This window comes from Uloborus diversus, chromosome 2 (genome assembly GCF_026930045.1).
Source record: "Uloborus diversus isolate 005 chromosome 2, Udiv.v.3.1, whole genome shotgun sequence".
NCBI lineage: Eukaryota > Metazoa > Arthropoda > Arachnida > Araneae > Uloboridae > Uloborus > Uloborus diversus.
The window spans coordinates 165,482,174-165,498,862 of record NC_072732.1 but is presented as its reverse complement, the minus strand read 5'-3'; the positions used below and the strand labels follow the sequence as shown (position 1 = coordinate 165,498,862).

The 16,689-nt window shown below is 31.8% G+C and overlaps 1 protein-coding gene across 1 annotated transcript in view; it reads right to left on the bottom strand.

Annotated features, from left to right (window-relative positions):
- The window catches only part of LOC129216644 (voltage-dependent calcium channel subunit alpha-2/delta-3-like), a 476,626-nt gene that overhangs the window by 56,695 nt on the left and 403,242 nt on the right, over positions 1 to 16,689 (bottom strand). Inside the window, exons 3-6 of the mRNA XM_054850861.1 lie at positions 10,392 to 10,502; positions 6,853 to 6,912; positions 5,244 to 5,448; positions 3,154 to 3,285 (exon numbers count right to left, since the gene is read on the bottom strand). Of these exons, the coding sequence (XP_054706836.1) occupies positions 3,154 to 3,285; positions 5,244 to 5,448; positions 6,853 to 6,912; positions 10,392 to 10,502 (508 nt within the window). The remainder of the gene's footprint in view (positions 1 to 3,153; positions 3,286 to 5,243; positions 5,449 to 6,852; positions 6,913 to 10,391; positions 10,503 to 16,689) is intronic.

The window sequence follows — 16,689 nt, the reverse complement described above, 5'->3', positions numbered from 1 at the left end:
CTCTCTCTCTCTCTCTCAATGGGGCTGCATATAGCATCTCACTTTTGAAGACCTAGTACATTCCTCCAATATGGCATCCAGTCTTTCACATGCCATTAATAAGGCATAGCTGTCAAGGGCACAGATAATTTTTAATGCCCATTTTCCCACCAGGTGGACACACCCGGTAAAATGCACTAAGATTAAAATTAAGCCGGGAGTGCTTGAGCCAAATAGGCACTCAAGGGATATTTAATATGACTTTTTCAGCGTGCTACATGCAGGGGCGTGAACAGAAATTTTTGGGCCCATCACATATGACTTTTATGGGTCCCCCTCCATATCATTTACCCCTAAGTCCCCATATATATTTCAACCCTCATATTAAAAATTTTGAATCCCCTTCAGGCTTGGGCATACAGGTGTCTCTCCCCCCCCCCACTTCTGCATGCCCCTGGCCACATGGGCACTTAAAATTTTCTCAAAACTCACTGAATGAGTGGAATGACTTGAACCGTGGGTTCAGAACCTACAACCAAAGGAGTATAAAGTCAAAGCCTAGCTTCAATATTTTGTACAAGCATTTCAAATATAAAAAATTAAATAATTGAGCAAAATCAGTATTCACGTTCTGATGGTATTTTACTAAAATTATTTATAAATATGTGTAACTTAAATAATTCCAAGCATTATACCTCAATAATTAACATTAATTAATGAAATGAAGTATAAAATTCAGGAAATCTTCTGAAACTTATTTTTTTTTGTCAAATAATAATACTAATAATAATCATACAAATAAATAAATATAATAGCATTTATAATAATAATCACGAATGCTAACATAAAATATTAGACACATAAAATTGTTTACATGTTGAAAATAGGTTTAAATTCTCGAACAATGTGTTCTATCACAAGAGTATAAAAATATCACTAATCTAAAAGATAGTCAGATCATATAGAGAGGTGCTCATCTCAAGGTGATGGCGCAGTCCCCTCAAATGCTACACAAGACCTCCCCCCAAAACAAGATCCTCCCCTCCTCTAAAAGGAAATAAAAACCCTTCTTAAAGTAGCATTAAGCATTAGTTGTGTCTATAATGTGCAGGAGATATGCTAGAGCGATGATTCAAGTTTGGTTTAATGTTGGGGATCAAGGTCACTTGAAACATAGAAGAACAAAAACTAGACCATATGAGACTACATAGCAGGGCCGTAACAAGAAAATAATTTTGGGGAGGGTTTAAAAACTTTCATGCGGAGCTTTGTGGAAGGTAGCATATTATTGAAAACAAGCCTTGACTCACTAAAATTAGTAAGAATGAACAATATCTGCGTAATACTAATTTAATTGCAAAATCAATGTAAGAAAAAAAAACATATAAGCTTATACATTTTAATGACATTTCCCTTCTCAAAATATTCATACTGAATATTAAAAATAAAACCATTAATATAAATATTACATGTTTCATATAAATAATATCAATGTATATGAATTTTTCTGCTTGCTTTAATTTATATGTTAATAAATAAATCAAGTTTAAGCCTACCTTAGTTTATTAAAAAAGGTTCCAATAGAAAGTTGCTGCTTCATTTTTACATTTCATATCACAAGAATATTTAAATTGAATTTAGAAAATTCAAGTTTTAGAGAGAAATAGTACTATAAATATACACTGACTGATCCCTGTTTAAGACTGATTGCACCTCAAACTTGAGAACAAGAAAAACACATCTATAGAAAAAAAAAGTTTTGCCTCAGATAGCCTCAACAAAAGACTTTATTTCAGATGGAAATTCAATACTGTTTTTTGTGTGTGTGTTTTCAGTGCTTTAGACGAAATTTAGGCACAAGAATTTTTCAAAAATGCAGCAATTATTTTCCGCTGCCTAGATTGAAACCCTGATATGAAGGTAGTCTGTATCAGAAATACGAATGCCAGACATTTGACCAACAATCCATCATTATATACAGTAGACCCTCGTTTTAAGCAGGGGTTACATTCTACGAAAATGTCGCATAAAAAGAGCCCTAACACTAGTGTTAAAATAGGGATTTGGTTCCGTAGATAACAAAATACTTCAATCTAATGATGACTAATTGTATAATAAGTTTAATGTGTACTTATATCAACTTTTATGCACAACATGCATAAAGGAAACATAAACTAATTTCGTGTTCTGTTTATAAAGAAGAGCTGGCTATGATAATCTTTCGGCAGTTATTAAGAATATTTCTTTGAAATTCTTTGCAGAGCATTAACACATCCATGATCACTTGCGTCATTTCCACGATAGAATCTTCCTTCACTAACATATCAGAAAAATCATTTCTACTGTCCAGGAATGGCTCAAAATTTTTAATGTGAACATTTTTGGTTGTGCGTCACCGATGTCAGTATCTTTGTTGGTTTTAACCTCCTTTGTCATTGCTAAAAGCTCTTCTTTCAGTGAGTTCTGAACTGTGTGAGTTTAATAACTTTACTTCTGGAAAGAGCTCTGGAACCAATCGCATAAAATGTCTCCAGTGGCCAAGCTTGATTATTAGCACGCCAAAATGCAATTGATTACGCGTAATCTGCAATCTTTAGGATTTGGGATTTTGGGAGAAGGGAAAATTTTATCTGTTTGCATTGCCGCATCCACTTAAGCCGAAATTCATCTGCGTATAATCGAAACTGCATAAAATAAACCCACATAAAATGGGGGTCTACTGTATTCTGTCATAATCGTAATATTGACGGCAGTTATCTGCAGTCGGTGATGACTTCGTTTTTCGCCAACTTATTTTGAATGGCATCATACTGAACTGACTTTCACTAAATTGTACAAATTTTCGGGGGGGGGGGGGGGGGGGGGTTGAACCCGAAGAACTCCCTCTTTTATACCACCCTGCTACATATAATAGGATTAGTCAATAGTTCAATGGCAGGTGTGAAAGAAATAGTTGAAGCAATCATTAGCACTCTAAAGTAGCCATCTGCTGATAAATTTCTTTAATGTTTAATACTTTTCTTGTAAATTGAAGAAAATCGATGCCCTTTGCGGTATACTTCATTAATTTGAAGATTTGATGTATTTCTCAAAATTTTTAAATTGTTAACGCTACAGTTAACTTGAAATAAAATAAAAGTTACAAGCTGAATGTAAAAAAAGTAAGCAGCATACCTGGAAAGGTTCTAAGAAATCCAGTGCTGCTGCCAAAATATTGCCAGTTTAACGAAGGATCAACCGCAAGATTATTTCTAAAAGCAGGAGTAAGGTATTCAGACCATTTGACTGCATTTAGAACTTTGGGATCTAAAAGAAATTAAAAGAATTAAAATCAACAAACATAGAAAATCAGTAATAGAGACTAACCAATTTTTTCCCCCTTTCATTTTAAAGAAGCACAAAAAATAAATACTTAAATGAACAAATAAGTTAACAAATAAAATGGAATAAAATTTTAAAAAAGTTATAAAAAAAATTTCAATAAATTTAATAAATAATAAATATTTAAAGAAATGAACAAACAAACAAATTAACTAGGGGTGCCCATCTAGGGCACAGACTGTGCCATTGAAATTTTTAAGGGGGGGGGAGGGAGTTGAGGGGTACTTTTTTTGGAGGGGTGCTCTGGGACTGAATCTCCTTCGGTAAATCGAAAATTCTGGATAAAAATCTGTCTGGAAAATACTGTAAGAGGTACTGAAAAATAGCTAACATGAGACAGAAGAAACTTAACTCTGGCTTTAGATATGTTCACATTTATAACTGACTATTACATGTATGTGATATTTTTGATTATATTACTATAATTTAAAACAAATGCGTTTAATAAATGTCAAACAAGTCAAAATATACAATGTAAATTTAATAAGACATAATGTAGTAAACTTTAATCTTTATTGTGAATAAATCTTCAACTATATTTTTGTGTTTTCAAACATTAAACATAATACAGTGGACTTTTTCCATCTGAACACTCCCTAGGGTATTGTGAACACCTCGATATTATGAACATATTTTGATGGCCCTGCGAATACATATGCATTATTTAGTTTGCTACTATAACGAACAACCCCATAATATAACACTTTTGTTCAGTCCCACGGCTGTTCAGAATAGAGAATCTGCTGTACATAGTTTAAAAAAACAATACTTTACTTTCACATTTGATCGCCTTTAAATTTAAGGGCGTTTTTAAAATTAAGAGTTATTTAGTGTTCCCCAAATTTACTAATAGGTTTGAGATAAAAAACAGAAAGTTTAAAAATGTAGGTATAATCTGAGTTGCAGTATAAATGTCTACCTCTGGTAGCTTTGACTTGTTGTTTACGTACAAAAAACTACATAAATAAAACAATGAAGAGAAAAAAATCCAGTAATGAAATTTCAAAAAAACGATTTCAGTTCAACGAGTTTTGGATAGTCGAGGTCCTACTGTTTACTAGAGATGAGACAGGTTCAGTCCGGTTCTGACAGCCCTAGCTGGGGCCCGAAGTGGGCTCTCGCTCTAGAACCAAAAATAGGTTTCGGGCTCGAACTCAAGCTAAGATATTCTATCATCGATCTCCAAACAAATTCAAAGCAAATAAACATTTTCCTACTGTGAGAAAATGAAAGGAACATTTGAATCAGTTCAATCAATGTGAAAATTTAACCCCCCCCCCCTGCCCCGCTCTTAAAAAACACTGGAAAATAACACTTAGTTATATGTTTTTTTTCGCAATTACTATTGCAATACGTCATACAGTAATGCATTTGTAGTGGAGCATTTTGAGAAAATTTAGAAACTTCAGTTAATGAAGAACATTTGACATAACATATTTCATTAACAGAGATCATGTCAGACTGTAAAAGACTCAGTTTTTGATATAAGAAAGTTTCCTTCGGGCTCGGACACGCTCGGATTTTGGTCCGAGACAATATCACCCGGGCTTGGTTACAAATTTCCAGGCCCTCAAAAATGAACCCGAACTCATCACTACTGTAATACTAATATGATATTCTAAGCACAATGGCATTCATTCAATACTAGTTTTAACACTTTCATTTCATTCAATTTCATGTTATTTCCAACATGTGCTGTAAATAAATAAGGAAAAATTAACGATTAAAAGAAAAGCAATGTAAAGAATGTTTTAAAAATATTTCCCCCAACTTCTGAGCCCTATTAGTACAAAATTCTTCAACACAAAAAGGTTTCAAACTGAAAAATAACTAAGAAACACATTTTTTTTTGCTAGAATAAAGAGGAAAAAAAGGTAATATACCTCGATCATAAACATTTGTAGGAATATGTACAGAACTATGCTTAAAATTAACTGGAGCATTGGCAAAATTTCGGTGTGGCTTCATTTCAAGGTCACGTATACTTTTCCGAGGTTTAGGGTCACTAATGATGTCATTACTATCAATTTCACTCAAAATTTCATTTTTTTCCTTTTCTTCTTCCATTTTTGCATTGTAATATTCATACTAAAGAAATAGATAGACAAAATAATTAATTAGATTGCAAATATTACCAAAAAAATGTTTAACCTATTACACAAACATTTAATAATTACACATATAAAGTGTTTATTTGTAAAGTAGGTCAATTCCTTTTTTTTCTTTTCGGTTATTGTGAGATATTTATGGCGAGGCATTTCAATAATCAGTTTTATTAATGAAGAGCTTAACCAACTATCTCCTAAAAATTTGGATTTTTTTCTTGTTGTTTTGGCTCTAAATTGTTATAGATACAAATATCATACTAAGTTTTATCTATAATGATCATTATCTTTACTTTTTTCAAGAATGCACTTACCCTACTTTTAAAATAAATGGTTCACATTACATACATGAAAACAATGATATTTACAGTTGTCTATAGAGTAAGAATTCAAGATAGATAAAACATCAAATATTGATGAGAACTATAATCAGTAATAATAATATAGTCAGGTCACTATATAATAATCACTTAGTGACACTAAAAAATGAAAACATGAGTCGAAACTTCAACTACCCAAGTTGCTAACAGTGTGTAAATGACTTACTAGCAGCAAACAAGAAATGCATAAAACAAGTAAAACAAACCTAAAAATTTAAAGACATTTTCAAAGTATTTCTTTTTTGAATGAAGTATCATAATATTTCTTTTTGTGGATAAATAATGTTTTCTTTTTGAAAATACATATTGCTTCTATCAGTGTATACACAAAGATATACATACACATACAGTTGAATATATTTCTCTTGAATTTTACAGCACATTCTACCCACTTTTTCTTATGCTGTAATTTTTATATCAGACAGTAAACAAAATACAGAGTTATTTTTTAGTTTAACAATAGAGGTTTAAGAAGAAAAAAAAAAATACACACATAAATAATAAAAAAAAGTAAAACTACAAACATGGAAGCTTTATCATGGCTCTTTCTTTTTAAAATTAAATTGAATATAAAAACGAGTGGGTTTTGTGTGCTGTTTGATTTCTCTACTGTCCAACACATATGGATTATTTATCAAAGAACTTTTCTTCATTTTTTGTTCAAGGAACACAAGAAGGCATTAAATCTTGCATTTGACCTTATTTAAATGCTCAATGGTTGTGTATTACTAACAATGGTTTCAGCTATAAAAAAAAAAACTGTTTTAAAATCTCAAATGGCCCATTCAAATAACCAGAACAGTTTCTAAATTTCTTCTCAATGCAATCTAGATCCAGCATAGCACTTTCAGAGAAATAATGTTAAAAAGTAGAACATGAAGGATAAAAAGGATTTTTGCAGGGGGGTAAATGCACTGATAAATTTTTAAGTATTTTAAACAAAACTTTCTAACAATGCAACACTAAGAACATAGTAGAAACAGAGGGAACTAAAAGAGTTTCATTACTTTGATATTTTTGTCATGCTGATGACCTGCAGCAGCATGTTCAGCTACTTCTGCTATTCTCTGAAAATAAAAAATAGTAAAATTACTGAAGCAGTTCAAAAAAGAAAAAAAAACACTCATTTAGAAAAACCGGGTTGCTGACTCCAACGTTAAACAATCTCAAAAAGTTATTGACCCTAAGAAATTCCCACAAAAAGGCAAAGATCTTATCAAGAAAGTTCAATAATAAATCCAGCATTTGTTAACTTCTTAAGGCAATTAGTAAGAGGAATTTAATGCAGAAACTGGCGACCCAAGATAGTTTTCTTTAACAAATAAGGAAAGCTTCAAGAATCTGATTCCCAGTGTTGATTGAGAGAAAACTATTTTAAACACACAACCATAATAAAATTATTTTCCCAAATTGAACATTTATAGGAATTACCCAAAATTTTTGGTTGGGTTTTGAAAAAAATTATTTTAGTATATTTCATTCAGAAACGCAGTTGGGAGAAAAAATTTGTAGCTGCTATACTAGTAAATTTACTTAAATCCAGTGTATCACCACACGTCGCTAGTGCAAGAAAAACGTAACTGTGCTCATATTAAGAATTAAAGTAATTTTATTTGAAAAAATAAAAAACCTAATAACTAATTTCATGCAAATAAAGAAACTTCTCAAACAATTTATTGTTCAGTGCTGGGTTATTGTATAGAATAACTGCATGTTCTGTAATTAAGTATTTATTCCTATATCAATACCAATTCTTCTATTTTTAAACAACAGTGGCTAAGTCCCCCCCCCCCCCCTCCAAAAAAAAAATATGGCTACTGCAAGAAACTTTATCAATAAAATCTACACCGAAATCACGCGAAAACCAATATTTTTCAGGTAAATTTTCAAACATTTTTGAAGGAGGACTCCCAGACATTTTTCTGCAATGGTGCATCCAGGGGGAAGGGGGCACAAGACTCGTGACCCTCCCCACAAAATGCTGAGTAGATGTTTAAAAAATATATTACTTATTATTGAAGAGAAGAAAAGATCTCATTTTGGGAAAACGCAGTTATTTTACGGAAAAAAAAAGAATGTTGGGAAAAAATCTTAATTTCTTTCAAAAAGAAATATTGACATTTAAATTTTTCAACAGCTTCAGATTATTGGCGGCGAATTGTGTGCTCCCCCCCCCCCTTCTCACACAATCCTCTTTCTTTCATATCTCCCACTTCTCTTTTTTTTCATTTTTTCTACTTTGTTTTCATTTTTTCTATTAGTCTTCAATTTTTTTTCCTTCAAAGCCCTTTCTCCAGCCAAAGTTATTACATAGTACCTCAAATTTCGTTTCTTGGACTTCACTTTCGCAAAATTTCCAAGGAAGATCTTCTAATCACCTAAATACATCGAAAATCGTTTGAAATTGCGTTTCTGGAGTTTCAGTTTTGAGGAACTGCAGTGTCCCTAACGTTACCAAATATGGTCTTACACTCATACGTTTAAGACTTTAATTTTGGAAAATATTCGAACAAGGGCCTCCGACCCCCTTTCTCTTATATCATCAAAGAGTGTTAATGTTTTAGTTTTGAAAACTACTATTTCGAAATATTTAAGTGGGAAAGTCCTTTTTTTTAATACCATGGACTAATGCAGAAGAACTTCATTTTTAGGACTTCAATTTCGAAAATTTTCCTGGCGAGAGCTCCAGAACTCTCCGTCCAGTAACAGCATCAAAAATTGTCCTCTGTAGTATTTTTGAAACATCAATTATGAAAAGTTAAAGAGGTAACGTGAGAGAGAAGAGGGGTACGCATTTCTATCTGCTTTTAAAAAAATCGATTGGAGACAGTCTATGAGTCTCATTCCTACCAGGGTTGGTTTTTTTTGTCGGCAAAAAGGTATTTTTGCCGGGACAGTGGAAAAAACCATGGCAGAAATGGAAAAGACCGGCAAAAATGGAAAAAACGGCAAAACCTAATTGCAAATAAAGTAACATTATATTGTTAATCAAGTAATAGTGACAATATAATATAATTAATGCACTTTAATATTTTAGTTATGTCTCTCCATGTTACTTCTAATTTATAAGGTGAAAAAAAAATAAAAAAGAAATGTTCGGATTGCAAAACTTAAGATTTTAAATGTTTGCTAAAACAATTTCTTCAGAATGAGCCAATTCCTTCAATGCTAAAACAAAGAATGTTCACTTAAGATTAGTAAATTAAGAAAAAGATTGATACATACATATATTTAATTAATCACTTTTTTTATCCCACTAATATTTTTAAGCTATTTAATTAATAACAGAATATTTACTTGAATATAGAAAAATATTAACTTTTCCTCACTAAAGAAATAATGCATTTACATGCAGTACAGTACCTAAAGATTTCTGCACACTAGTCGCAACTCTTCAAATGTGTCCTGCAAGTTCTGCTGCCATAGAGAGATATTTCTCAAATTTTTCTTTTGTACAGTCAAAAATAAGAAAACCGTTTGTCAGTTGCTTCTCTCATGAAACTAGTTTATTGCTATGCCATGCTTAAACAACAAATAGGTTTTGAGGAAGATGGTATAGACTATGATGATTTAAGTGATATTTCAATCTAAAGAAATGTGTATTTAGCTTTTTGCTTTTTAATTACTTTTATTATTTTTATTTTATAGTTGTATTTTGATTAAGTATACTTTATATAGATATTTAGTGTTCTGTAAAAAATGCTATAGTAAACAAGTTAATTACATTTTCATTGTAAGTTAATTATTTGTCTTAGATGTTACAAACTGAAATTTTATGTTAAAGTTTAAAAATTTAGAAGTAAAAATGCTTCATAACTTTAAAAGTAAGTTAACCCTTAATTTTTTTTAAACTATAAAAATAATTAAATTAAAATTTTATCAAAATCTTTTCATGCTTTTGCTTTTATATAAAAGGAAAAAAAAAACTGTCCGTAAGTTGTTAACACAAAATCTATTTTTGCCACTTTGGCAAAAACTGGAAAAAACGTATTTTTGCCGGGCGGTAAAAACCGTGGTTTTTTCCAGGGTTTTTTCCGCCCCCGGCAAAAACTTGCCAACCCTGTTCCTAACTCAAACTATAAATATGGACTATAATCACATTTATAAGACTAAAATTTCTAAAAATAGCCTTGGAGCCACACGTACCTTTCTTGCCCCTAAAATATCACCAAGAACTGTAAAACTGCGTTTTCAAAACTACTATTTCAAATTTTTTCTGGGGCGTGAATCCCATTCCAAACTGGATTCATTCATTGCTTCTAACATCGACTTTTGTTTAAGACTTTTTCTGCAGTTTGAAATGTTAAGTATTGCCCATCCCCTAATCTTACTAAATATGGTTTACATCGCGTTTTTTAGACTTAAGTGTGTCCCGCCCTAAAATTATTTTCTGATTTCGCCACTGCCTTGTTATTCCGGGAATACACCCCCCTCCCACAAATCCCTGTCATTGTTGCACCCCCAAATATTTCAGCCTAAATCCGCCTATGACAGTCACACATCACATGTGAGGGAAAATCTTTAAACCCCAAAAAACACAAAATACCTCAACTGCAAGTTTCTTCCATGATAGAACATTTTGGACATCAACTCGCATTTCTTCTATCATTTGAGTAGCATCTACCCATTCTACAGTAGCACCTAGTTTCTGAAAATTCTGCAATAAATAAAACATAGTAAGTACAACAAAAACTGAGGACACAGTAATACATTGAAAATATTTTGTGGGTGAATTTAGGAATGGTTCTAGGTGTTTGACCACTGGTGTGTATCTTTTTTCTGGCACTCTTTTGCACATATACAAATTATTATTTATAAAAAGACTGAGCCATCTACCGTTTAGCCGCAACTCTCTGTAATCCGCCATGTTGTTCGGATGTAAACAGTAAGTAGTGGTTGCAGTTAAAAACCGTGACTAACGTTATGCAAAAACTCACACAAGGGGTATGTTTGAATAAATGAACCGGTTAACTTCAGTGTCTTAACGAAAAGAAGAAACAACTTTTGCTACCTTGCGGTGATTTACAAAACTGCCGAAAAAACTAAGACATTGCGTTCCACGTGCTCATTTTGGGCAAAACAAACAGTTTGTTATGTGAAAGTAAGACAAAACAACGTTAGAAGAAGCACAAATTTGTGCTTCTTCTAACGTTGTTTTGTCTTACTTTTTTGTTCAGCACAAAAGTTTTTATTTATCTTTTTTGTTATGTGTATTTTTTTTTTTATTATTTGCGTGATTCATCATTTGGAATCGTCATCCGCAACAGCGTAACATCAAAAATATCTGATATAAACTATGAGTACACATTTTATTTATCTTGTTCTAAATTATTTTTGAATAAATATCAGTTTTTCAATTCGATGAAAAAAAGCGAGCTTAAGAACATTGACTGGACACTATAGAGCCATACTAAAAATTTACTGCTTTTCCTTAACCTAATTCCACATAAATGATTTAAATAACCTTGTTACTATAGCATCCAACTGAAATGGATAGTATGCAAATAAATGTTCTTGAAAATATTTATCGCAGAACAAATTGAAAAAGCCAGAAAGAACGTAAGAATTTGAACAATTAAAAATAAAAGCTTGGAATTTTTATCGCTAAAATATCGTGCCAAATTTACTTTATTGCTCTGCAAAAGCTGACATTTATCGGTGGAAGAATTTGGCCAAAAATCTGTTTATAGGGTTATGGTTTTAGTATTGTGTGAAAGAATAATGTATCTTGAAAATATTTCGCATATCAGTTAAATCATTTCCGTGACGAATGAATTAAATGCATGATGATTTCTTTTGATATCCAATCATATAGTCATAGAAATAAATTATCTAGTGTTAAATGTTACTCTTGACATTCTGTCACGTATGTGCATTATGTGACAAAAATGTCAACAAATGCCGGAAATGTCACGAAACTGGACATAATATGTAGTAATGTATAGAAAAAACAGTACAAAATGAAAATGCTGTTCGAAGCGAACCAAAAATTTATGAATACCGAATTCAACATCATGAAAATGGCTGCTTCAGAACAACTTGTGTGTTCTGCATTATTTTTTTACTTTCGTAATACTTTTTGATTTCTAATCTCTTTTTACATGGGTCAAAATAATTAAAAGACTTTGAAAAATCTTTTCAAATGACTAAAGAACAAAAAATCATACCTGCGAACAAAAATTTCTGTCATTTCCTAAGTTTAGAAGCAATTTATACGTTACGGCGTGCGTTTGTTTTAGTTTTTTCGTCCGTCATTAGACAGTGACTGCAGCGTCCCCTATAGTTTGTTGGAGTTGCGAATGATGTTTAGTAAACTGGTGTAAGTAATGGCGTAATATTTTTTGAACAATCATGAATCGTTAATTGTCCTCACTGGATTGAAGTTGGAGTTCTGGCTCACTATTTGAGCTCCACCGCCCTCCATGTGCGTATGCTCCTCCTGGGTGGTGTGTTGACAATGTCCTCCTGACCCAAGTAGCATTTTATCTTGGCTCAATATTGGCGTGAGATTGTTCACGTTGGCAATGTCTTGGCCAATATTGGCACGATTTTTGCAATGTTTAGCCAATATTGGCTTCCCATTGCATTAACAATATTGTACTTAGATTGGCAGATAATCTTGTGCCAATATTGGCACCTCATTGCATTAGCAATATTGTACTTAGATTGAAATACAATCTTGTCCCAATATTGGCTTAACAATGCGCAACCATTATTGTATTTAGACTGTGAGACAATATTGGCAAAAAATTGGTCAAACTCTGGAAAGCCAGTATTGGGCGGAAGATGGCTCTTTGATGTTCAACCGATTTTGAAACAAATCTGAAAAATGATTCATTTTCCTAAGTGAGCAATTAAACACTGAGCCTGATTACCTGAAGCTCCACAAACTGTTTTAGAATGCTAAAACAAATTTTGAACGTAGAGAGAGTCCTCAAAAAATGAAGCTATTTGAGTTCACTTTAAACGCATTTGTATTTTTTTAAAAACCGGCGAAAAAGAAACTTCAACTTTGTCTGCACATTTTGTGTTTTGTTGCTCTTCCTCGCCGCTGCACATGGTAAATGCTTTTGTCCGAATATCGGAGATACTTTCCTTAAAATTTTATTGTTGCCTTCATTTCTTAAATGATATTTTATCATTCTCATCAGTGAATTTTTTTAACTATGTCTAATCCACTCTAAAATTTCAAAAAGCGAAAGAGAAAAGCGTTATTGGAGCAACTCAATGAGAAAGCTTTCCTTTGCAGTGATGAACTTTGTCTTCCAAAATAAAAGTAATGAAATAAAGCAAAAATTTTTTGAAGAAATATTAAATGCTGAATAAAATTCTGGGTAGATATCTAACATTGAAGAAATTGCTGAAACGATGTGAAACAGTGAAAAGTTTGGATCGACATTGTGTTTTCAAAACTCGAAATCATAATCGAACAGTGACATTCTAAATTGCGTGGAACATTGAGAATTCTGAACGAACATTTGAAACTGGAGTAAATTCTGGATCGATATTTGACTTTGAAAACACTGGATCAATATATGATGAAGATTCCAGGAGTTTTATTTTCATGATTCTACATTGTGGATGTGGCAGGAACTCTAAAAAAAAAATCTGGGAAAAAGTGAGAATGTATCATGAGAAAAACTTTCCGTGAAAATTCAAATTTCTACTGGAAAACTGCATTCCTTTTCACAATGCTCTATAACACCTAATTTTATTGACAATAATCAAGTAAACTTTTAGAAGTCTGAATGCAAATTCTGAAAGAAGGTTTTAGGGACTAGTTTTATGCTACCAAGTTCATTTCTCTACACTGACTTGCGTTTTGATGATCATAAGACTTTTGACTCATTACGGAATGAGAATTAAGTTCCATGGTCTGTTTTCAGCTGAGCATGTACGATTAAATGGCAGTAAAGGTAGTGTAAACTATTTAGCGTCAACCATTGTTACGGAAATAATTGAAGTTCTATCTGATAAAGTACAAGAAATGTATCCAAAGTCGAATAAAACCAAGATGCTTTGATTAACTATGATTTTACACCAGTGTTGAATTTTTTGTGCCAAACCCTTATTTTTGACGTGACATGTCAAGAATCTCATGAATGTATGTTCAACACCATGACGTTTTTCATATTTCAAGTTAGAACTTTTTTCTAGAAATTTCATAGGTTTTTTAATTGTTTCTACATGCATAAGTATTGAGCAAAAAAAAAAAAAAAGGCTCTGTTTATCTAGAAAATCTGAACTTTTATTGATAAATGTTGTGCAAATTCTAGGTCCAACACCGTGGAATTGTCCATTTGCTTTACAAATAATTCTATTTATACCATTGCCTGTATCAAACTGTTCTAGTGAATGTTCCTTTTCAACCTTAAAACAAATTATAAATTGTTCCACATCATCTCTTTTGCACAAAAAAATTAAGTGTTCATACTCTTTCGTCTATTAAAAGTGATATCAAATAGATTAAAATTTAATAATGTTGAAGAATTTGAAAATTTAAAGGTGAGGGGAAAAACATGTAAAGTAAGCCGTAAGTTCTTTTGCATTATGTTTGGAATATTTATTTGTTTATAAATAAAAATAAATGTTTTTATTTTTTATAAAAACTAAGACAATACTGAGCTAAAAAGTGATGTCAAAAGTTAAGCCAAAATGCAAAGGGTTTAATAATCATTTTCAACTTTTTAAATTTTCCTTTCATTATGGTAAGTGGAAGTATTTTTTTATGTGTTTTAGTTTTCAAACATATGTACTAGACAGCTAACTGCTTGTCCATTATTTCATTGCAATAAGTGCAACCTACATTTGCATCAATAATAAATGATTTTCAGATTATTCTTTGTTCATTGTCACCTACATTACATCCATTTTAAAAAAGAAAAACTTAAAAACTTTATTTGCAGTACACTCAAACCTGTTTCTGTGGGATCCTTTTTCTTTGTGGTACATGAAAATTTCAATCAAATTGTGACTCAATTGACTAACTTGTCTATAAAACAAGTGCTCGGTAGTATTTTTAAGTGATGAATCGTTCTCTGATGTATATTTTAAAAGCGGATTTAAATGGTTGGCGAGATTCAAAGTAGTTGCAAAAGCAGAGCTGTCTTCAGGGTCCCATCTAACTGGTTAAGCCACAAAAAGTGGTAGGTACGGGGAACTCTGAAGTGAAAAGTGTCTTGAATTTGTTTAAAGAAGAAATTCCTACAGTTGTTTCGTAAGTTTTGGGTTATTTTCAAGTGAGACTGTGTTACGAAAGCATTTTTTTTGTAGCTAATAGTGAAGTTTTGAGTGAATTTTTTTATGCGGTCCCTATCCACCACACAAAACTAGGTTTGAGTGTAGTTTGTTTCCACATTTATTATAATGAATGTCAATTTTGTGAAATAGATCTTATTATTTTTCTTTGACAATAATTGTTAGTTCATTATTGAATACTTTTTGTTTATGTGAAAATATTAGACATATGCTGGAGTATTTGATAAAGAAATTTTAAAGATCTACTTACTTTATTTACATAAACATGGTCAAACATTTTACTGAAGGAGTTAATTCTTGCAAAATTAAGTTGCTATTTCTGAACTATCCGGGTCAAAGAAAAAGGTACTTAAAAATGATGTTCATATTTAATTTTTTTAAATAGGAATAAAAATTCCTACCATTAATTGTTCAATATTGCAAAATAACTTTACTAATCAGTTATTTCAAATTTAAAAGTTTATTATTAATTTGAATGACAATGAAAACAATCAAGCAAAGATTTTGAGCAACTTTTGCACTGTACTTCAATTACATTTACTTTCTGTGCAACCGTAGAATTGCAATGAAACCAAATGTGTACAAATTTTCTATTTGTTCATCGAGGGAGAATTAACTCTAATCTGAATTCTGCTCAGGAACTTTTGTAACTAATATTTAGCAATGTTAGTAAGTTTTGAGCAGAATTCGGAAATATCCGATATTTTCAATTAGCACAAATTAAAGTCTTTAAAATAGTAAATGCTTCCTCAAATCACTCTTTATTTTCTTATGTTATTATTACAAAATGTAGAATTAAAATTAAGTTTTCTTTTTATTATATTTCATTTTACATTTTCATCAATTTTTATGGAGTTAGCATTGACTGTTTCATTTTTCTTCTGTTAGCTACTTTTACAGTTATATGATTCAAAAATAAAATATACATTAATTGGTGCACAGTCATAAGAAATTCTCTTTTTCTGACCAACATTTAATAACTCGGCACTTTTAGTATGAATTAAATTGATGATGTTGTGAGATTTTGGGCTGTTCTGCTGTGGTCTGAGTGTTGTTACCACAAACGTTTCAATTGCATCTGCGGCAGTCATCTTCAGTGTTTACGTGGTCGAAGCTTCCAGAAAAGCGACTTTTAATTCCTTCTTCCTTTTCGTTGAAATTGTTGGAATCCTAACAATTTCAGTCCTGGTTAAACTGTACCAGCTATCTACACTGCTGGCCACACAAAATGCAACACCAAGAAGGATAGTAGTCAGAGTGAAATGAAATTTTATATACGTGATGGCAACCTTACTATCAGAAAGTGATTACAAAATGAGAACAAATTGATCATTTATTACTGGAAAAATCCCAAATGAATGGAGGTTTAAGTCTCCTGTCGAGCTACCTATTGCGTGAATGTACGAGGTAATACAGTCAAACATTGAAGCATATCAGTCTTGTAGGATATCCTACTACACAGGTACTAGAAATGTGCACCTAATTCCATCAAGCTCATAGCCTACGCAAGTCAAGTGATCCCAGATATGCTCAATTTGTGACAAAGCAGGGTTACGCACTGGACATAGAAAGTGGAAAAGGAAGTC